General features: G+C 44.9%; 2 protein-coding genes and 1 pseudogene across 4 annotated transcripts in view; all 3 read left to right on the top strand.

Annotated features, from left to right (window-relative positions):
• LOC144455370 (26S proteasome regulatory subunit 4 pseudogene) overlaps positions 1-2,558 on the top strand; it is a 4,565-nt pseudogene extending 2,007 nt beyond the window's left edge.
• ACCS (1-aminocyclopropane-1-carboxylate synthase homolog (inactive)) overlaps positions 1-9,221 on the top strand; it is a 23,205-nt gene extending 13,984 nt beyond the window's left edge. The window contains exons 7-15 of one of the 2 annotated variants that reach the window (XM_021009730.2): positions 2,567-2,664; positions 3,818-3,895; positions 4,689-4,789; positions 5,171-5,260; positions 6,085-6,130; positions 6,242-6,383; positions 6,613-6,755; positions 7,329-7,482; positions 8,797-9,221. In XM_021009730.2, the coding sequence (XP_020865389.1) occupies positions 2,567-2,664; positions 3,818-3,895; positions 4,689-4,789; positions 5,171-5,260; positions 6,085-6,130; positions 6,242-6,383; positions 6,613-6,755; positions 7,329-7,482; positions 8,797-8,888 (944 nt within the window). In that variant the 3' untranslated portion in view covers positions 8,889-9,221. Of the gene's footprint in view, positions 1-2,566; positions 2,665-3,817; positions 3,896-4,688; positions 4,790-5,170; positions 5,261-6,084; positions 6,131-6,241; positions 6,384-6,612; positions 6,756-7,328; positions 7,483-8,796 lie in introns of those variants that run through there. The other variant, XM_021009731.2, reaches the window with a different exon arrangement.
• A 1,921-nt stretch (positions 9,222-11,142) lies between these two features.
• EXT2 (exostosin glycosyltransferase 2) overlaps positions 11,143-22,500 on the top strand; it is a 195,850-nt gene continuing 184,492 nt past the window's right edge. For both annotated transcript variants that reach the window (XM_021009725.2, XM_021009727.2), the window contains exons 1-3: positions 11,143-11,339; positions 18,098-18,663; positions 19,623-19,712. In XM_021009725.2, the coding sequence (XP_020865384.1) occupies positions 18,128-18,663; positions 19,623-19,712 (626 nt within the window). In that variant the 5' untranslated portion in view covers positions 11,143-11,339; positions 18,098-18,127. The remainder of the gene's footprint in view (positions 11,340-18,097; positions 18,664-19,622; positions 19,713-22,500) is intronic.

Below are 22,500 nucleotides of genomic sequence, written 5' to 3' on the forward strand. Positions count from 1 at the left end.
TTTCTTTTTTTCTTCTTCACTTAATAGTATTTTATTTTTTCCCAATTATGTGTAAAGATAGTTTTCAACATTTATTTTTGTAAGATTTTGAGTTCCAAATTTTTTCCCTTCCTCCTCCCCAAGACAGCAACAATCTGATATAGGTTATACTTGTGCAATCACGTTAAACATATTTCCACAGTAGTCATGTTGTGAAAGAAGAATCAGAACAAAAGGGAAAACCACAAGAAAGAGAAAACAAGAAACAATGTGAAAATAGTATGCTTTGATCTGCATTCAGACTCCATAGTTCTTTCTCTGGATGTGGATAGCATTCTCCGGTCAATAGATTTCTGATGTCAGAGGAGACCGTAGAGGAGCTGGGAGCATGATGGGTCAAAGTCAAAATGGTGAATGTGGTCCTGGGGAATGAATAGCAAGAAGGATCACAAGAACAAGAAAAAGAAATATGATACTCCAGTTCCCGCTAGGGTGGGGAGAAAGAAGAAGAAAACAAAAGGACCAGATACTGCCAGTAAATTGCTACTTGGTAACAAGCATCTCACACCCAAAGTAGGCTAAAATTATTGAAATTAGAGAAAATTAAAAATTATCCTCTCATGGAAGAAGAATTCATTCAGAAATCAAGAACAAATGAAACCACTGCAAGAAAAGCAAGAGAAAGAATGATCAAAGGTTGACAGTCTGAAGGGGACCCCAGTGTCTATAGGGACCTCAGAGGAGATCTTTGATGATAATCACACCATCGTGTCAGCCTTCATGGGATCAGAACATTATGTCAGCATTATGTCATTATGTTGTTTGTAGACAAGAATATTCTAGAACCGGGATAGTCTGTCCTTAACTATAATGTTCATGCTGTGATAGGAGTTCTGACGGATGACACAGATCCCCTTGTTATGATGACGAAAATGGAGATGGCTCCACAGGAAGCATATGCTAATATTGGTGGATTGGATAACTGGATTCAAGAAATTAAGGAATCTTTGGAGCTTACCCTCATTCATCCTGAGTACTAGGAGCAGATAGGTATTAAACCACTTAAAGGTGTCATTCTGTCTGGCCTGTCTGGCCCAGGTAAAACCTTGTGAGTCAAAACTATGGCAAGCCAAACCTCAGCAGCCTTCCTCGGAGTTGTTGATCCTGAGCTTATGCAGAAGTACTTAGGAAATGGAACCAAACTTGCTCTGAGTTAGCCAAGGAACATGCTCCATTAGTTTTCATTGATAAAATCCATGCCATTGGGACCAAAAGGTATGATTCAAATTCAGATGGAGAAAGAGCAAGTCAGTGAATAATGTTGGAATTGTTGAAGTAGTTGGATGCGTTTGATTCTAGGCGAGACGTGAAAGTGATCATGGCCCCAGACCGAATAAAAGCTTTGCATCCAGCACTAATCAGACCAGGACGTCTTGACCGGAAGATCCAGTTCCCTCTGCCAGATGGAAAGACCAAGAAGCATCTTTCAGATTCATACAAGCAGCATGGCTTTGGAAGATGGTGTAACTTTAGATGATTTGAGCATGGCTAAGGATGAATTGTCTGGAGCAGACAGCAAGGCAATTTGTATAGAAGCTGGCCTGATGGCCCTAAGAGAACGTAGAATGAAAGTAACAAGTGAAGATGTCAAAAAAATCTAAAGAAATGTGCTTTAGAAGAAACAAGAAGGCAACCCAGAGGGACTATCTCTAAATAAGAGTTAAATATAGATTACTAAATTTATATATTATATGGTAATTATGTATAATCATAAATTATTTAATTGTTAATCAATTTTTATATGTTATTCAGATATGATGTGTGAGCTACCCATTGAACTGTGCTAGTTGTTTGTTAGTCGATGCCAACATTTCTCTCTTTCTGCTCAAGTTCCCCTGGGTTAGGATTACCTTTGTAGAATCATCGGTTTAGTGCTGGAAGGGACTTTAGAGGTGATTAAATCTAACCTCATCATTTCATTTTTCCCTCTTTTAAAGATGTTAATATTTTTGTATTAACAAAAATTTTCTCTTCCTCCCACCTCCTCTTCCAGTTGAAAAAAGAAAAGTAAAATCCTTTAAGAAATATGAATAGTCAAGCAAAACTCCTCATTTTACAGATGTAAAATCTCAACACTGCACTCTTTCTCACCCCTGATATCCAGTCTGTTGCCAAGGCTTGTCATACAAGCTGGGATTTGAACCCACCACTTCCTAGGACCTCCAGAGTCTCAACTTTGGGGCTGGAGTGTTGGGAGGAAAACTCTTTTTTTTTTTTTTGGTGAGGCAATTGTTAAGTGACTTGCCTGGGGTCATACAGCTAGTTAAATGTCATATGTCTGAGACTGGATTTGAATTCATGTCCTTCTGACTTCAAAGCCAGAGCTCTATCCACTGCTCCACCTTGCTGCCCCTGCAAAAAAAAAAACCCCAAAACAAAAAAAAACCTCTTACTAAATATTCCTGAAAGACAGAGATGGTTGGGCTGGGCCAGGAGGTGGAGGGTGGGGATGGGATAAGGAGAGCTGACTGGGATGGTTGCAGGGAATCTCATTAGAATCACAGCCTCTTCTGCTCTTTGCTTTCAGAGGCTTTTCTGATCTCCAGCCCTTATTATGGGGCCATCACTCAACATGTATATCTCTATGGGAATGTTCGACTGGTCTATGCCCATCTGGATAGCAGGGTAAGAGATGCCAGGACTCTCCGATGGGACCTGAACTTTGCGGTCGGACCACAAGGAGAAAAGGGTATTTTCTGAATTTCGAAATTGGCACTATGGTGGAGAAGACAATTCATTTGAAGTAGCCAGGACTAGAGATGAAAGGGAAGTGAAGTCACTTATCATCTCCCAGATAGCTCAGGGCTAATCCCAGGTGATTGGTTAGGATTCTCAGTGGCCCTCAAGCTCTATCCTCTGGAGAAGAAATGGAATGCCAAGATCTTCTCCTCAGGGAGCTTACAGTCTAATGGCAAGGTGGGGAGGGCAAGACACATACTTGTATGAATATTCACCAGGCACAGACATGTATGTGAAAGGTAGTTCCTCCAATCAATCAATAAGAATTTACTAAGCACCTCCTATTTGCCAGGCGTTGTACTGGACACTGGGGCTATAAAGACAAAAGGGAAACACTGTGTGCCTCCAAGGGGCTTATAGTCTATCAGGTGACCACATGGACATAATATAATATAATTTAAAAAATAATGATAGCTAGCATTTATATAGTGACAACTGTGTTGCCAGGCATCGAATTAAGCACTTTACAAATAATGTCTCATTTGATTCTCATTGGATCCCATCCTTCCTGGGAGGTAGGTGCTATTATGATCCCCATGAAGAAATTGAGGCAGACAGAGGCTAAATGTTGTCAGTATTTATGAAGTATATGCAAAATATATATAAAGGATTTTTCAGGGGCCGCCACTGGCAGCTGTGGCAATTGGGAAAGCCTCATGCTGAAGATGGCCTGGGCTGAGTCTTGAAAGAGACTGGAAATTCTAAGAGGTAGGGGTAAGGAAGGAGTGCATTCCAGCGGAATAACCAATGCAACGGTAGGGAGACGAGGAACGGAGGCTGTGTGTGAGGGAGAAATAAGAAAGCCAGCTTGACTAGACTGTAGGGAATGTGAAGGAGAATAATGTGCAGTAAGTCTGGAAAGGAAGATTGGGGCCAGGTTATGAAGGGGTTTAACTGCCAGAGAGCAAACTATTTGTAATCCTAGAGGTGATAGGGAGCCCTAGAAATATGGGGAGGGAGGGAGGAAGGAAGGACTTAGTGTTTGGGGTCTTTGTCAGCCAATGGGATTTAGCACAAGTGATTTGAAAGGTCCCTCTAGGTCACTGGAATGGACAGCCGCCCCTTCCAGCTCACGGTCAAGAAGTTGGAGATAGCCCTTCTGGGAGCCAAGTCTGAGGTATGTGGACGTCAGCCCCAACCAGTGATAACTCCAGTTGTTGAGGCTGATGCCTTCCCAGGCTTTGAAGCTTGTGGGATCCCTTGGGATGTCAGGGCATGGTGAGAAGTAGGTGGCTTTTCTGAGTAAGAGATGACCACATAAGGATTTATCTTCTCCAACAGATTGCTATGTGACCTTGGACAAGTCACTTCCCTGCCCCAAATCTCAATTTCCTTATCTGTATAATGAAGGTGTTCTGTCTTCAGAGATGAGAATATCTAGCATTTATAGGCATTTTAACATTTGCAAAGCACATTGCTTATGTTATCTCATTTGATTCTCATGATAACCCTGAGAGAAAGGGCCATATTATCTTAATTGAGGAGGACTATACATCTGAGGGAGTTTCTGAGGCAGGATCTCAACACAAGTCTTATATATTCAATCCCATTACTATCTACTGCACCCCCAGCCATTTCTGATTTCTTTTTTTCTTTCCTTTTTTTTTTAAAGGCAATTGGGGTTAAGTGACTTGCCCAGGGTCACACAGCTAGTAAGTGTGAAGTGTTTGGTCTGAGGCCAGATTTGAACTCAGGTCCTCCTGACATCAGGGCCAGTGCTCTATCCACTGTGCCACCTAGCTGCCCCCATCTCTGATTTCTGAAGGTCTTTCCAGCTCCAACAGTTTACATAATTCAGCGACACTGTCCTGAGTCATGATTTTTGCTATGGGGGCTGGTGATGGTGGATGGAGGGAAGTTAGGTGCTTCCTGGTCCATCCCCTCTATCCACACTACTCATGTTGTTTCAGGGAATTAATGTCAAAGGCCTCGTTCTCATCAACCCCCAAAACCCTCTGGGTGACATCTACTCTCAGGAACAGCTGCAGGAGTACCTGGAGTTTGCAAAGAGGTGTGGTCTCACTCCTCCCTGCCCTGCCCCCATTTATACTTGGCTGAAAATAGGAAGCCCTCCCTCCACTGTTGGCCATTTGTGTATGTGTTAGTGGGAAAGGACGGAGTCCCTTTCCTTCTGAAATATGGATTCTATCTACTGGTAGTAGGTTGGAGATGAGGGATTTGGGGCAAAGTAGGGCAGAGGGCTGTCTAATGGCCAATTCTCCCCCGGCCCCCCGGGTTGGAAAGAGAGAGCAGTGGCCACTCATTGGGAGATTGTTTTGTGGATGTTGGGGTAGACCATGCAGTTCCTGGTGACAAAGATGTCACCCTCTGTCATCAGGCCTGTGGTCGAGCCCCAGGGGCCTTTCACTGTCTTTGCTTTCCTCCAACCCAGGCACGAGCTTCATGTAATAGTGGATGAGGTGTACATGTTGTCAGTTTTTGATGAGTCCGCCATGTTCCAGAGTGTCCTGGGCATGGACAGGTGAGGGCTGGGGCACATTCCCTGATTGGAGCATGTCACCCTGGGATATGGCCTGATGTGGGAGTGAGTACTCTTATCATCTGAGAACCTCTGCATACAGCCCAGCTTCAGGTGTCCTGCACGGCCTGAACTCTGAGACTTCCTTCTCTTGAGTGATGGCTTCCAGTGAAAACCAACAGGGGTCCCGAGTTTTGATTGCCTTCATTCTGAGAGGTAGTATGGTGTTGTGGAAAGAAGGCTGTGCCTGGAATCTGAGGACCTGGGTTCAAATCCCACCTCTGAGGCTTGCTACCTGTGAGGCCTTGGGCAAGTCATGTAATAACTTCTCTCAGCCTCAGTTTCTTCATCTGTAAAATGGGAACAATACCAGCACCCAAGTCACAGGGTTCTTCTGGGGCTCTCATGAGCTAGTGTATACACTCTGTAAATCTGAAGTGTTCTATCATGCCAGCTGTCATCCTTAACTCATTGGTTCTTTGAAATGACTCTGTGAGATAATGTTGGGAAATTAAAATCCTCATTTCTCCAGAGAGATATATTGCCTTCCCTTTGGTCACACAGCTGGCAAACATCAGAGCTGTGAGTTTGACCTGGGGTCTCCTGTTTCTGAAAAGCCACTGCATTGGGCAGCATAGATAATGAAAACTGAGAAGGAGAAATTAAGTGATTTATTCAGAGCTCTGTGGAAAGTCAATGGCAGTCAGAGCTAGACCCCAAATTCATTCATTCATTCATTCATTTATTCATTGAGTACCGAGGGTCATGTGCTTTTTCTACTGGATCATATTGTGTCTTCTATTCCTTTGTGCATATCCTCACTACAGTCTTCCTGATCCCCAGAGGACCCATGTGATATGGGGGACCAGCAAGGTGAGCCCCTCTATCAGACCAGACTCAGGAGTACTGGAGTGAAGAAAAGAATGAATTTCCCCCTGGGAGTTGGGGAATAGTTGACCACCATTCAGAGTGTCTTTTCAACAGGACTTTGGGATCTCAGGCTTTCGCTTTGGCACCCTCTACACGGAAAACCAGGATGTAGCCAATGCTGTGGCCTCCCTTGGTTGTCTGCATGGCATCTGTGGCACTGTCCAGTACCAGATGGCACAGCTGCTTCGGGACCGAGGTGACACAGCTGGGCTTTTGACTTGGAGCTGGGGTCTCAGGCTCAATAAAAAATAGGGAGTGGTGTGGAAAACTACATACAGTAGATTTTACCCATCTTCCCTACTGTGATGGGTCTTGGAAGTAGGTAGGGAGAAGTTTTTACCGTTAAAATTGATGGGGTGATGCTTTCAAAGGAGAATTGGTGGGGTGGTTTAATTTCTCTTTGGGGTTCCATTCCACCTGAGCAGACTGGATCAACCAGGTATACCTATCTGAAAACCATGCCCGGCTCAGAGCTGCCCATGCCTACATCACAGAGGAGCTGGAAACCCTGAACATCCCCTTCCTCAGGACCAAAGCTGGTTTCTTTATCTGGATAGACTTGAGAAAGGTAAGGACAGCTGTGGGTTGGGGCCAATTCTGGATAGATAAAGGAATGACTTGTTCATTGGTTGAACAGGCATTTATGTGCCTGGCGCTGACCTAAGTGCTGGGGACCTGGAGACGATAATGAAATAGACCTTGCCTTCAGGGAGCTTATATTCTATAGTGGGGGAGGGGAGGAAGATTCAAAATTCAAATACATAAATGAATGCAAGAAATATACAAAATAATTAAAAAGTAATTTTGGGTAGGGGAGGAAACTAGCAACCACTGTTGGGGGAGATGAGGAAAAGTTTTGTGTAATGAACAGTGTGCCTGGAAAAGTTATCTGGATCCAGATGGTGAAGGATTGTAAATGTCAAAAAGAGGAGTGTTATCCTAGGGGCAATAGGGAGCCACTAGACCTTTCAGCAAGCAAGCGCTTCATGTAGAACTGAGAGCAGACATGGCCCGAAGTCAGCTTGGCAGCTGTGTGGAGGATGGTTTTCAGAGGGGAGAGATTCAAGGTCGAGAGACCATAGGGATTGTGGGAGGAGCTGGTGGAGAGCTTCTCTCTGTGAGTCTCCTAACTTGCTCCTAGTATCTGTGCACAGACACCTTTGAGGAGGAGTTCTCCTTATGGCACCGTTTCCTAGACCACAAGGTACTTCTGTCCTGTGGAAAGGCCTTTGAGTGCAAGGAACCTGGCTGGTTCCGCCTCGTCTTCTCGGACAAGATCCCCAGGCTGCGGCTGGGTGAGAGAGATTCACCCTTTTCCCGGGCCCTGAGCCCCCTCCTCTCTTCTTCCCACTAGCCTGCTGAACTCTGGATCCCTAAAATTGTCTCCACCTCCCAGGCCATCTCTTTTCTTCCTCTCTCTTCCTTTTGATCTTCTGGGTCTTGCCATTTACTCTATGGCTCCTCCCTTAGGACTTTCCAGCCTCTTCATCCACCCCGAAGCTGAACCTGCCTCTATTTGTTATTTCCCCCAGTTAGAGTGGGAGGGCCTGGAGATCAGGGGATGTTAACTTTACTATTTTTACTTGTGGCACGTAGTGAGCACTTAATAAATGTTTTCTTCCTCCTTTCTTTCTTTCTTTCCTTCTTTTTCTCTCTCTCTTTTTTCTCCCTTTCTTCCTTCTTTTCCTTCCTTCTGTCCTTTTTTCCTTTCTTCCTTTTCCTCCTTACCTTCCTTCCCTTTCTTCCTTCTTTTCCTTCCTTCTGTCCTTTTTCCTTCCTTTTCCTCTTTTTGTCTTTATTGTTATTCCTACTGTCCTTTTTTCCTTCTTTCCTTCTTTTCATTCTCCTGTCCTTTTTTCCTTCCTTTCTTCTACCTTTCTCCCTTCCTCCTTTCCTTCCTGTCTCTCTTCCCTTCTATTTGTATTTTTAGTGCTCAGCATAAATTGCCTGATAATTCTTTCATCCATCCACCCATCCATTAATCTATTCATTCATTGATTCAGTTTTCCCCTTTGATTCAGTTTCACTAACCCTCCCTACATACTTTTCTGTGTGCAAGCCCCTTTTCACAGAACTGGGAATATAAAGACAAAGGCCATTAAAGAAGCATTTATTAGATTCTTGTTGTATGCCAGGCACTGTAATAGGAGCTGCTGATATAAGACAATGCGGCAGGTTCTGCCCTTAAGGAGCTTCTGGCCTGCTAAGGGGAATGCCATGCTGAGCAGTCAGTCAGTCCAAATTTGTTAAGTTCCTGCTGCGTACGTGGCAGGTGGGAGTTCTCAGACTGTACATTCTGTCAGACTGGGGCATAAGTAGCTAAAATACAAGCTCATGTGATGGGGCCAAGAGGAGATCTAGAAACAAATAGTGTAGAGAAGCTTGAGAATGGGGAGAACGCTCTTAGCAGAGGGTAACTGTGAAGGCTTCATGGAGAAGGTGGCCCCAGAGCTGAGCCCGATGGGAAGAGGACTCCATCAGGAGGACTTTCCCCGTGACTGCTCTAATTCCTTTTAGAAACCCAGGCCCCTCAGGTTTTCTTTCTTACCCCTCCTCCCCAATGCCCACTGGCACCTCCATGCTGCTTGATCTTTCCTTTCCATCCTCAGGCATTCAGAGGATCCGAGAGGTGCTTGAGAAGGAGCCCCAAGTGGCCAAGACCGCTTGCCCTGCCAGCCCTTGGAGAAGAGCAGTCAGTTGAGGTGAGGTGGCCTCTGACTCAGAGCCCATGGAACCAGGTGCTAAGTGTGGGCTGGAAACAAGACTGCTTCACCTGAATGACTCGCCGTAGAAGAGCAAGCCTAACAGAGCAGTTTACCAGAGGGAAGCCCGGGATGGCCTGGCCCCAGGAGAGAGATCATACTTTGAACTGTTGAGCGCCTCTCTCTGCCATGGGTGATACTCTTCTGTTTCTCCTTTTGCCCAAGCAGAATGGGCAGGAAACTGCTGGGCAAAGCTGGCCTCTGCTCCTTTCCCTGGGAGTCCTCAGCCCCTTCTTGAAGCATCAAAGTGAAATAAAGGCTTCTTTCTCTTATTGTTTTCTCTGTTGTTCAGTCAGGAAGCTGACTGCTCTGAGGGCTGGGAATGCTCAGGTGCTGGGGTATGGAGACAAAACAACGGAAGCCCTGCTCTCGTTTAGATTCTATTGGGCAGACAAGCTGTGCACATATCAGTATTGGTATTGGAACTGGACCATTGATTTTACTGTCATAGGAAGCCTGGGTGAGTGTTGTGCTAGAATTATATCTGTCCGCCACATTTCAAAAATTGATCGTCTCAAGGTACAGCACTTTGGTAGAGTGTAAGATAAACACTACTTTCTCTGGTAGCACTCAAGGGGAAAGTAATACTCATCTTATTCTCTCCAGCTTAGCTCCTTTCCATTAAACACTGGTTACTCAAAAGACCGTCATGTGTTTCTTTATCAAAGTGAGCAGTAAACAGAAATTGGGGAAATTATACAGATCAAATGAACTGGGACAAGGTTGCACTTTCCAAGGAAAGAGAATGGTTTTACCTAGGCAAATCCTCTCTTAGCATTCTTCAGGGTTTTTAGGTACTGGAAAGCAAGGGACATGTTGGGTGGGTTTCTTACGTGTTTTTGACTCCAGAAAGGAATACTCTATCGTTGAAAAGTATAAGCTTGCCTTTCTCAACTATCTCAAAGTCCTCTAAGCATATCTGATGAGATCCCTGTTCTGCCCCTGGCAGCCTGAAGTCGAGGCTCAGGGTTGTCTCAGCCTTTCAGGAATCCGTGGTCCCTTAGATGAACCACACTGTAGGCAGAATCACAAGGCTGTCCTTTAGGGTGCTGTCCAAACTGAGTGGGTGGAGATTTTACATTTGAAACAGATGAAGGTAGTTACTTTAACAGCAGAATGGATTAGGAAAGGCTGGGTACAGAAGCTGCCCTGGATTTACTTCCTGAAGGAAGCCAGGGCTTCTGTGAATCTGAGGGGAGTCAGAGGCCTTATTTCTGTATTTCCCAACAACTGATAAGGCTTGCAAAGCACTTTATAAATGTTGGCTCATTTGAGCTACACCAGCCTGATGAATAGGTTCTCCTCTGGGCATGATCTCCATTTTATAACAGACTCAGAGAGGGTGTAAGATTTGCCCCTGGTCTCAGGAGGAGTCAGAGGAGAGATGTGAACTCAGGTCTTACCAGTTCCAAGGCTTTCCTGCAAACATCATCCCTTGATAACGACTTCAGGATTGTCCCCCTTTTACAGATGGGGACAATGAAGCTGAGAGGTTGTGTCTCAGCTGTGGTCACACAGCTAGCGTCTCAGATTAGGGATTTTAATAAAGATGATCTCATCTGATCCTCCCAGAGCCCTTCGATAGCGGTACCGTAGGTATTATCGTCCTCGGACAGTGGAAAGAGCCCTGCACTTGGAGTGAGAGGACCCGTGTTCAAGTCCAGATGTCTTGGGCAAGTCTTAGCTTCTTGGCCTTGATCCCCTCATCTGAAAAACGAAGGAGCTGAACTAGATGATCTCTGATAGCTTCCGACTGTAACCTTACGATCCCATTTTATAGATGAGGAAACACTTTCAGAAGGGGGACGGTGCCTTGTCCGAGGTCACAAAGATAGTAAGTAGCACATTGGAACCCAGTGCTCCTGAGTCCCGGATTTCAGTCCAGCCCTAACACCTCCTGTGATGACTCCTCGGTTCGAACTCGAACCCTACCCCTATCCCTAAGGTCTATGGAAGATAGGCAAAAGTCACCGACGCGCTTGGTTGCTCAGGCGACAGATGCCGCTTATTTCCGCGCTTGCGCAGGTCGTTCCTTCCAGGCTTTGCTTCGTAGAGTGGGTTGCATGCTTCTGGGAGGGGGCGGACCTCGCTTTTCGACCGGCGGAGCCCGCGCTGGCACCTCCGGGCCGCCAGAGGGCAGCCGCCCGCCCAGGCCGCTGGCTCCCCTCGGACTTTGCTCCCGCATGCGCAGTTCACCGCGCGCAGCCTGTCAGTGTCAGGGGGCTGGGCCGGCCTCCGAGCGTGTCTGTTGCTGCCGGCCTCTCTTCCTCACCCGGCCCGGAACTGGAGGCGACCCCGGCCCAAAGCCCCTCATCGTCGGCCTCTCGTCCCTGATCCGGGCATGAGGCGGTGACGGAGCCCGGGGGCGCCGCGCGGGGCCTGAGGCGGAGGTGAGGCTGGGGCTGGGGCATGGGCGGTGTGCCCCCCAAAATGGGGGGTGGGGGATAGTGTGATCCCCGGAGGGAGGGAGCTCAGGGGCGATGTGTTCCCCCGGAATGGGGAATGAGGAATAGTATGACTCCCCCAGTGGGGGAAGGAGGTCGGGGTGATGTGCTTCCTTGGAATGGGGGGTGGGGGACAGTGTGACCCCTTCGGGGGGGGAGGGAGGTCAGGGGTGATGTGCTCCCCCTGGAATGGGGGGTAGGGGACAGTGTGACCCCCGGAAGTGGAAGGTCAACGGTGATATGCTTTCCCCCGGAATTGGAGGGTGGGGGATAGTGTGATACCCCAGTGGGGGGTGGGAGGTCAGAGGAAATGTGCTCCCCCCGGAATGGGGGGCGGGTATGATAGTGTGACCCACCCCAGTGGGGGAAGGGGTAGGGGGTGATGTGCCCCGCCAGGAGAATGGAGAAGTGTCATGGAATAGCCCCCCATCCCCATGCCCACCACCAGCAGAATGGTGGGAAGAGCTATCAGGTGTTCTACACCTCAGCCAACTGGGAGAATCAGGGCAATGCACCCCAAAAGACAGGGGAAGGGAGTTGGCAGAAGGTCAAATGGGAGAGGAAGGAAAGAAGAAAAAGGGCCCCCTTCTGCCTCCCCAACGTGGTTTGGGGAGGAGACTGATTCTGGATATTTGGAAAAAACACCCATCCCTCTTCTTTAAAATGCAGACATTCAGAATTTGTTAACTTTCTCAAACGTTTCCATTTCTGTCCCCTTTGCTCTCCCTCTTCTCATGGTCTTCCGTTCCTCTTTCTCATTGGCTTTCCCCAAATTTGTTTCCTTTGATCTCATCCTCCTCTCTCCCTAAACTCTTAACCTGCCACAGGGATTTAGTAAGATTTCCTTCTCAGCCACAGCCACACTCCCACTTTGACCTTTCCCTTCCTGCCACCCCTGCAGGATTCGAGGTAGCTCGTGCCCCTCCCAACTTGATGCTTGTTTCATCTTGCACTTAGCTCCGTGCCTGGCACGTAGTAGGCAGACCTATCCTTTAGGAAAAATGTTTTGACAGCTATCTAGAGGTGAACTAGGTAAGGGGCTGTGTGAGTGGAGAAAGGGGGATATACATGAGAGGTGCTGTGAAGGCAGAAACAGCGAGATTTGGCAACAGGTTGGGTACATGGTGTCATCAAGGATGACAGCGAGATAGGGAACGTAGGTAACTGGGAAGATGAGATGGTAGCACTCTGGGGAAATTTGGAAGGCAGAAGGGTTTGTGGAGGGAGGGGTGGTGAATGACTTTCTCTTTTGGTCATGTTGAGTTTGAGATGCCTGTAGGACATCCAGTTGGAGAGGTCCAAAAAGCAATTGGTGGTGTGGGACTTCAGCTTAAGAGAGAGACTTTGAGACTTGGGGAAAATAATTTCATTTCTCTGGCTCTCAGTTACTTCATCTGGAAAAAGGGGATTGGATTAGATGATTGCTGAAGACTTCCTGAAATCTGTGGTTCTGAGTTTTGAATTCTGAGTTTTGATCTTGGTTATACTCCTGCTGGAGTGAGAGGGTTCCTGGTTTAATCATTGGAAGATCCTGAGTTCAGTTTTTATTATTGTTATTGTTGTTGTTATTATTATTTTAGCCAGGCAGTCAGGTTAAGTGACTTGCCCAGGGTCACACAGCTAGTAAGTGTCAAGTGTCTGAGGTCGAATTTGAACTCAGGTTCTCCTGACTCCAGGGCCAGAGCTCTATCCGTGGTGCCACCTAGCTGCCCCTGAGTTCAGTTTTTAAAAGCAATTTAACTAAGTGGTTATTATCTTGGGGATGTTATAGGGTTATAGAGTTATAGACTCTAGTATTTTAAAGCCAAGACTTAGATCATGCCGGATTTATAGTCAGAACACTGAAGTTTGAGTCCTGGCTTTCTCACCCACTGATAGGTCAGGTGAATTAACCATTTACCTTCTGAGTCTAAATGTCCACTTAACATGTGCTGATGTTACAATCAATAACATTGTAACACATGAACCTCTTTCAGATTTGTTCTGAGAAAAGTATTTTGCAAACTATGAGGATAGAGATAAGGACTGAACCTGTGATTTCATTGATATAGGGAACTCCTGGGTAAGGAAACTCTCTACTAATGCAGGTTGGCACCTTCTTTGCAATTTATAAACTCCTAGAGAGTTGCCTAGAATATTTAGAAGTTCAGTGACTTGTCCAGGGTCACACAGACAGTATGTATCAGGTGTGGTTCTTGACCTCAACTCCTTCTGTTTTTGAGACCAGCTCTCTATCCAAAAGTCTTTCTAAACTTGAAAGAATTTTATGTAATTGTGAGCTCTTGTCTACACCATCACCTATTATATTACAGGTGAGGAGCCTGAGGCCCACAGCCAAGATAATATGGCCAGGCAATGGTAGGGCCGTGACTAGAACTTAGTGGTCTTGACTCTGTCTTCAAGGTGTTACTCTTATACAGATGCCATCTCTACTGATGATAATAAGCCTGCTCCCAGTAAAATGCCTCTGAACTTCAGATAGCCTAAAGTTAATTGTCTAAAATGATGGCTAATTAAAACTTTAAAAAGACTGTTCATCAAAATAGAAATGGTAAGCAGAAGTTAGCACTTATGTGATAGTTGTTAAAATATATAATTGATTCAATTTTCTCCATTTCCCACTTTCCTTGACTTATATCCTAAAGCTGATTACTCCCTTCCCTATTTCAACTGCTGTTATAAATAATTAAATTTACATTTTTCATTTGTAACTTACTTTCACATTGCAAGGAACATATGCAGTGAAGTTTATTTACTACCGATGGGGAAAGAACTCTTGTTCCATGAGGTAGTTCTTGTTTTCCAAGAAATGGTATTTGTTGCCTATTTTTAGATTAGAAATATTGTTTTGCCCTTTATTTGTGTCCTTGTCTAATCCCCTCAATCTTAGGAAGATTCAGGTTTTGATTTGAAAGCCAGTATTTTAGATTGTGGACCAAAAAGCATGTTCTTTTATCAAGTGCAGAACTATCCCTGACTTTTCATGCTTTTGCTTGTGGGGTAACATTGTCCTCACAACTAGGCAGAGGGTCCTGCTGGTTGTTTTATAAGGAGCTAGAGGAAGAAGATGCTGTGATTTGAAACACCAGACTAAGAAAGTATGTCATGATCCAAAGCCTTTGGGAAATATTCAGGGAGATTCTTGGAATAAGTAATTCCAAGAAGAGGGAATCTCATTTTATCTAGGCAATAGTGCAAGGGTAAATGACAGACTTTTCCAATGACTCAGTGCCTGGCAGCTAGTCAAATGATTCTTGTGTTTTGTCAGAGCAGGTTTGACTTATTTAACAGGAGACAAAGTTTATAGGACTTGATGAAGTGGATAAGTACTGTGAAATTCTTCTCATTTTGATCCAGGGTACCTGGGAGGCTATTAGCAGGAGCAATCATTCAGGAGTAGATGTACGTATTTCCTCCAGGGCTGTCCCCCATTGGGAAACTGAGTGAAAGGGGGGTGGTGTAACATCTTGATGATGTTCTCTGAGAAGGTTGAGTTGGTTTCTGAAGGCACTTGCTGCCTCTGAGTCAATTTAGATATAGTTTTTGTTTTGGGAATGATTTGTTTAATAATTTGTTGCTTTAGGAATGGGATGTGTGTCTTAAGGGGTAGGTTTCTGGTATTCTGGGTTGGGGCCAATCTGAAAGAAATTTAAGGTCTAGAGGTAAAGAGAGTGAGAGTTTGGGTAGCCTGGGGAAGATTTAGGTGTGGTGTGTGTATGTGTGTGTGTGTGTGTGTGTGTGTGTGTGTGTGTGTGTGTGTGTGTGTGTATGTGTGTGGTGGAGTAAGGCAGCAAGGGAAGAAGTAGGCTTGGTGAAAGTCCTTGTCTTCGACTCTTTGGAAGCATCCTTTCTACTACAGTTGAGGAGATGAGCAGAGAGTTGGCACAGCATCCCATGTCTTGCTCACTTGTGGCCCAACTGATAGAGTTGGAAAAGACAGAAGCCTGATTTAGTATGATCTCTTTCATATTTAATAATGAATGGCACTCACACTTGTGCACTCTGCACACATACTCATAGACCAAAGTATTGATTTGATTTCCTCTTTTTTGGGCGCTCGCATTTGGTGTTTGCATTTTCCTCTTTGTGGTTATCGTTTGACAAACTTCTCTATATTCTGTATATATGTAGTTATTTACATATTCTCTCCCCTACTAGACTGTGAGCTCCCTGAGGGCAGCATTTAGTGGTCCCTGCTACATATTAAATGCTTAATAAATACTTGTTGACTGGCTGACTGTTGCACTTTTTTCTTCTCACACACTCTTTAATAAGTGATTTTCAGTGAAACTCTATGGTATAGTTAATGAACTATATTATATGAACATCAATCTATAGGATTTTCTTGGATTGAATTTTTAGGATTGTGGGCTTTCGTTTTGGGAAAGACCTTAGAAATCATCTTATCCAGCACCTTCATTTTGTAGGTGAGGAAACTGAAGCCCAGAGAAATTCAAAGGGTACAAAGCACGGTGCTGGGTGTTACACAGAGAGCCTAGCCTTCTGAGGAAAATGCGCAACGCTGTGCTCATGATATTCTCAGGATCTCCTAAGACTATAGATTTGTAGCTGGAGTGGACAGTCATCTAGTGCAAGTCCGCTTACTTTACAGATGAGGAAACAGAGTCCAAGAGAGGTTAAGTGACTGGTGAAGGCCACACAGAAGTAAGAGCGGGGCTGTGATTTCAGCCTATGGCCTAATACAATGTGATCTGAAGGGGGAAAGAGAGCTGGTAACCAGGAGAATCACGAAAGGCTTCACTGAAGACGTGACCCCTGTGCTGGGTCACGAAGGACAGGCCAGATTGAGGGCTGGAGGTGGTGAAGGAGTGTATCTCAGACTGCAGGCATAGCAGTAGGGGATAGAAGGCTGCACTGGAGGGAAGAGCTGGCAGTCCAGTGTGTGAAGGGCAGTGATGAAATAAACTGGAAAGCTAGGTTGGAGCTGGATTGTGGAGAGTGTTGATTGAATGCCAGGGTAAGGAGCCTGTATTTTATCCTAGGGGGACCAGAGGGTCATGATCAGAAAGAGGAGAGGTCAGAGGTACAGAGAACCATTGGGAGCTACTGAAGTAATCTAGGTGATGAGGGGTGACCTAGATAAAGATGATAGGGGGGATCTGAGCCATCTAAGGGGATGTGAGCTGTACTTTGATACCTGTGTGAGACAAATGGTGGAGGTAGAAGGGACAGTACTTGGCACCTGATAGGGGTGGGGGGTGAGGGAGAGAAAAACCTATTCAGGAAGACTCTGAGGTTACAAACTTCAGTGACAAGGACAACTGTGGTTCCCTCTGTGGAAATAGGGAGATGCTAAGGGACATTGGTCAACCAACCCGCATTTATGAAGGGCCTGCTGTGTGCCAGGTATTATGCCGAGAGCTAAGGCTGCAAAGGTTAAAAAAATGAAACTGTCCTTGCTCTCAAGGAGGCAGCACGTCCATATGTAAGTATGTAGAGAATAAATATATACAGAAGTCATATCCTATATGATAGAACCCAACATCTTGGTAAACCTCAGTGTACCAAACCGTTACAGTGCACAGAGCTCTGGGCCTGAACCCAGGACGACCTGACTTCAAACCTGGTCTCAGACACTTAACTAGCTCTGTGACCCTGGGCAGCTCACTTCACCGCTGCCTGCCTCAGTTTCCTCAATTGTAAAATGAGGATAATAATAGCACCTACCTCTCAGTGTTGTTGGAAAGATCAGATGAGAGAATATTTGTAAACATTAGCCCTAACCCCATGCCAAGAGCTATAAAAATGTTGGCTATTATATAAATATGAACTGTTCTTATTGGCACCTTTCTTGCCCTGCATGTGTTAGAGAGGAGAGTTCTTTTTGATGAATAAATTGTAATCTGAGAGGAAGCGAGGGTCAGTTTCTACCTTTAAAAAGATTTCAGTGGAAAATTAAAGTTGCTTTTTCCTTCATACTCTGGGAAATGACTATTAATTATTACTCCTAAGTGTAGGCCATGGTTTACTTATGGTATTCACTTTGTAATAAACTCTGAAAATGTATTTCAGTTGCTGAGAAGGAACACTCCTAGCAGTAGCCACTAATCTCTTTGTCCAGGGAGGTCCTAATTTGTGAAAGGTGAGGTAAGTTAGTGATGTGTCTTTTTTCATACATTCGCTCATTTGGTCTTTAGAACCATATTGTGAAGGAAGGTAGCTTAGTGTAGCCATTGCCATCTGACAGATAAAGAAACCAGGGCAAGTGGAATGATGGCAAGAGCTTCAGACGTAGAAGCAAAGGACCTGCCTTTGAATCCTGGCTCCTCCATTTACTCCTTAGGGCATGAAGGGAAAGTCACTCCACCTCTCCCAGACTCAGTTTTCTTTTCTGTAAAATGAGGGATTAGAAGCTTACTTACTGCTCAAAATTCTGTATTTCTGGGAAGCTCAAAGGACACGCAGTCTAGGACTCGTTTCACTAGATTATGGAATAGAACAATGACTGTATTTGATCATTTTCTATTTGCTTGCATATCAAAACCCCCAAATTACTAGACTGCACTGAACAAAAAAGTCACAAGTGTTTTTACAGTCTTTTTACACAAGCTGAATCTGAGGTTCTATTTGTTATTTCATCAACTTAATAGATAGATGTGGGCTTAGGAGGAGCTGAGCCCCTGTTCAGTCTCTTCCGTCTCCCCATGCATTTGCTTATTCACGTTCTTATTTCTGGCCTACAGGAGTGTGAGGGAGAGGCTGTCTGAGTCAGTATGTGTGCGTCGGTCAAGTACAACATTCGGGGTCCTGCCCTTATCCCAAGAATGAAGACAAAGCACCGTCTGTACTACATCACCCTCTTCTCAGTGGTTTTACTAGGCCTCATCGCCACGGGCGTATTCCAGTTTTGGCCCCATTCCATCGAGTCTTCAAGTGACTGGGCAGTGGAGAAGCGCAGTGTCCATGATGTGCCGGTGGTCAAACTGCCTGCTGACAGCCCCATCCCAGAGCGGGGAGACCTCAGCTGCCGAATGCATACCTGCTTTGATGTCTACCGCTGTGGTTTCAACCCAAAGAACAAAATCAAGGTGTACATCTACTCACTGAAAAAGTATGTCGATGACTTCGAGGTACCAGTCAGCAACACCATTTCCCGGGAGTACAATGAGCTGCTCACAGCCATTTCAGACAGTGATTTCTACACGGATGACATCAACCGGGCCTGCCTCTTTGTGCCATCTATAGACGTGCTCAACCAGAAGACGCTGCGCATTAAGGAGACGGCACAGGCATTAGCCCAACTTGCCAGGTATGTGGTCTAGGTCCTAGAAGTAGCATAGTTATGATTCGCCCCTAGGTCTCTTTACCCCCGGTCCAGGCCCTTCCCAGTCCTGATCTCTGGGTGGCCCTTCTTGAAGTGTGAAGGACCAGGAACCATGGGGTCAGCTGGATGCTCCCCCAGTCATCCTAGTTTGTGCCTGATGGCAGTCAACCCTCTGCATCTCCTCCACCCGAGGGAGACGGGGAGTGCTGTTGCCCTAGGACTCATGAGCAGAGAAAGAGCTGCTTGCTTTTGACCCTGTGGTTGGAAGCAGCAGCTTTTTGGAAGTAGCTGGGAGGAGATGGTAGTGACAAGTGGACCATGCACTATTTCTGCTGTGGTAGGGGAAGGTCCTCAGCCTCTGCAGTGGACAGATGAAACCAGGCTTTCTACTTTTTTTATGGGAAACAGCTTACTTTTTTAAAAGCATGTAACTTCCATGTATTTCCAAGCTGTCCTGCTTATCTCTCTTTCCTTCTGCATTTCTTCTGTTCTCTTCTATGCATTTGGGGAAATGCCCTCATTGACTCCCTTCTTTCTTTTCTTTGGAGAAGCATTTGTTAAATGCTTACTCTGCACCAAGCATCAGGGATGAGCTTGGGGGTCCTGCCCATGTGCAGTAGGTCGGGAGCAAAGTCTTTCTTGAAATTTTCATTATCATCAGTGATGGTCTGCTCCATCCAGACCAGCCCAACCCTTGTGCAGATCACTTTGTATGGTGTATGAAAGAGCAGGGATGTGAATTGAAGGTAAAACCTGAGTATCTTAAATGAGGCTGTTCATATCCATGTGGGCTTTGAGGGAGCCCAGAAGATGCCTGCTGGGATGGCGACATGCCCAGAATATGCTCCGCCTGTTACTGAAGTTCCTTTAGGTGCTGCTGGTAGCTCTTTGCTTCCTACTAATTAACATTCAAAGTCTCCTGTTCCTCTTTTTTTTTTTAATAGGTGGGATCGAGGCACAAATCAGCTATTGTTCAATATGTTACCTGGGGAACCTCCAGATTATAATACGGCCCTGGATGTCCCCAGAGACAGGTAGGTAGCCTTTGGCTTTTCTCTGTGGTAGATCACTGAAGATCCATAGCAAATGAATGATGTGATTTCTGCTGTTTACTAGAATCCATTGACCTATCCCTTTCCTCCCCATGAAAGAAACTATACTTAAGAGAGCTTAGATTAGGAATTTTTAAACTAGGGTCTGTAGACAGATTTCAGAGGGTCTGTGAACTTGGATGGGGAAAAAATCACTAACCTTTAGCTGAAATCTAACATTTCCTTCAATTATGAATTAAAAAGAGACCCTCTTATTTTGAGAAGGGGTGTACTAGTTTCACCATTCTGCCAAATGGGTCCATGACACAGAAAAGGTTAAGAGCCCTTGGCTTAGATGTTGTTGGGCACCAGTGCAAAAGCCATTTGGAGATCAGGCTGGGACTTTGATGGAAAGTTGGCTGGAGCAGAGATACCTGGGAAGAGCTTCTGAGGGTGGAGCCTTTCGTGGCAGCTGGAATTTTACTTCTTCCAAAGGACACAGTGATTAAGGCCTGAGTGACTGCCCGATAACTACCCAGTCACATTGACTCTCCCCTGGTTACTGGTCTCTCTTTTTTAATCTTTGTGATGTAACAATAATACTCAAATGGATCTGTGTTTTCTTTGACATGGATATCCCACCTCCAAGGTGGAGATCCATCTGCCGATCATGTGTGATTCTTGTCCATTTCCTTCCCTAAGTTCGTTGTGGGGAGACCACTCTGTATACTGGGGGCCTTTCTTTTGCTCGACATTTTGTGGATAGCAGTAGAGCACCTGGGCTGGCCCATGGGGACACCTGGGGCCAGTGGACAGATAAACCCATAAACAGTTCACCTGCTTTTCAATTTTTGAATATTTCTTTGATGGCATCTGGTTGTTCTTTGCAGTTTGTTAGGTGTTCTGGCTCGCTCACCCTCACCATAGATCTGTCTCTCCATAGTTTTTTCAGTGATGCTGAATTTTAATTCTTTTTTTTTTTTGGTGAATTTTAATTCTTCAGAGACTATAGTGTTCCATGACTTGCAGCCATACTGATAGTGAAAAGATAGGCCTGGGTTTAAGAGAGAAATTTGAGATCATTAAAGGAGCTCTGCCATTTCCCACAGACAATCCAGTCTGATCTCCTCTTCCTCTTTTATTCTGGGCTCCATTCATCCATTTGCAATGTCTGTTCAATGGAAGTAAACTGACGGGCAAACTCTATAGGTTGCCTAACTAACTTCATTTTTTCATCTGGACAATACTCTTCATCTACTCACTTTTTCCTGCATAGATGTTTAGGCCATACTGTTATACCTGACAAATACAAATTAGCATGAACATTTCTAAATATAAAGAACAGCAAATGAGGCTTGTACATGAAATGGCAAATCTAAATTACAGTTTGCCCTTTTTTTAAAATTTATTTTTTTTGCTTTTTGGTGAAGCGATCAGGGTTAAGTGATTTCAAGGTCACATAGCTAGTAAGTGTTATGTGTCTGAGGCTGGATTTGAACTCAGGTCTTCCTGACTCCAAGGCCAGAGCTCTATTCACTGCACTACCTAGCTGCCCCCAGTTTTCCCTTTTAAAAAATATACAACAAATTCAGCGTGTTTTAAATCTATATTGCTTGTCTAAATCTCTCTCCAGTCTTCCTTTTGTTCTCTTCTGTAGGTTTTAAAAATGCTTCAGTGACCATTTTTTTTTTAACATCCTCACCCTGCTTCCCATCCTCCCTGAAATTTAAAAAAGCACACAAACCCTTCTTTGTGACAAATAGACAATCAAACAGACCAAAATCCACACACTGGCCATGTCTGACAATATATATCCCACCTTACATCTTGCATCCTTGCTGTCAGGAAATGGGTGGCATGCTTCATCATCATTGCTCTTGAATTGTGGTTGATTGTCACATTGATCTGAGTTCTTACATCAGGATTGTTTTCTTTCCAGTATTGTAATTGGATAAGTTGTTCTCCTGGTTCCACTCACTTCACTCTGCTTTAATTCGTACAAGTCTTCCCAGGTTTCTCTGAGTCCATCCCTTTCATAATTTACATTAAATTTATATACCATAACTGTTCAGCCATGTTTTCCAGTTCTTTGCTAGAAAAAAAGTGCTGCTATAAAATATTTTTTTATGTGTGGGTCCATTCCCTTTGTCTTTTATTTCTTTGGGATATAAACCTAGAAATGGTATCACTAGATCAAAGGGTAGGCACTATTTCACTTGAGCGACTTTTTGGTTATAGTTCCATATCGATGTCCAGAATGGCTGGGCCATATCAGAGTGCATCAACAATCATTACATTCATGTGGCAAGCCTTCTACATTCCCCCTACAACAACTAATGTTTTCCTTTGTTGCCGTCTTTACCAGTCTGATGGGTATGAAGTAGAATATCAGAGTTGTTATAATTTGCCTTTTTCTTATTAGTGATTTGGAACATTTAAAAAAACATTGTTGTTGGATTTTTTCCTTTGAGAAGTGCTGGTTCATATCCTTTGACCATTTTCAGAGGCCAAGCTCTCCAAGTGGTCATGAATTTCATCCAGGCGCATCTTCAGTGTGTTGAGGCTTGATGTAATCAGCACAATGTCATTTGCATATGGGAACATTTGGAAGCCCTCACCATCGGCAGGGAATCGCTTTTCACCTCAGACCCTGTGCTAAATCTCCTTCGTGATAGTGGTGAACTACTTTGGCAACCATGTTTTCTTGCTTCTTTGTATATCCATTGTGAGAAGATCATCGGATAAGATTATCCCCATTGTGATAGCTTCCCAGGGGTCTCGAATGATTTTG

Source organism: Phascolarctos cinereus, unplaced genomic scaffold, assembly GCF_003287225.1.
Source record: "Phascolarctos cinereus isolate Bilbo 61053 unplaced genomic scaffold, phaCin_HiC Scaffold_9;HRSCAF=440, whole genome shotgun sequence".
Lineage (NCBI taxonomy): Eukaryota > Metazoa > Chordata > Mammalia > Diprotodontia > Phascolarctidae > Phascolarctos > Phascolarctos cinereus.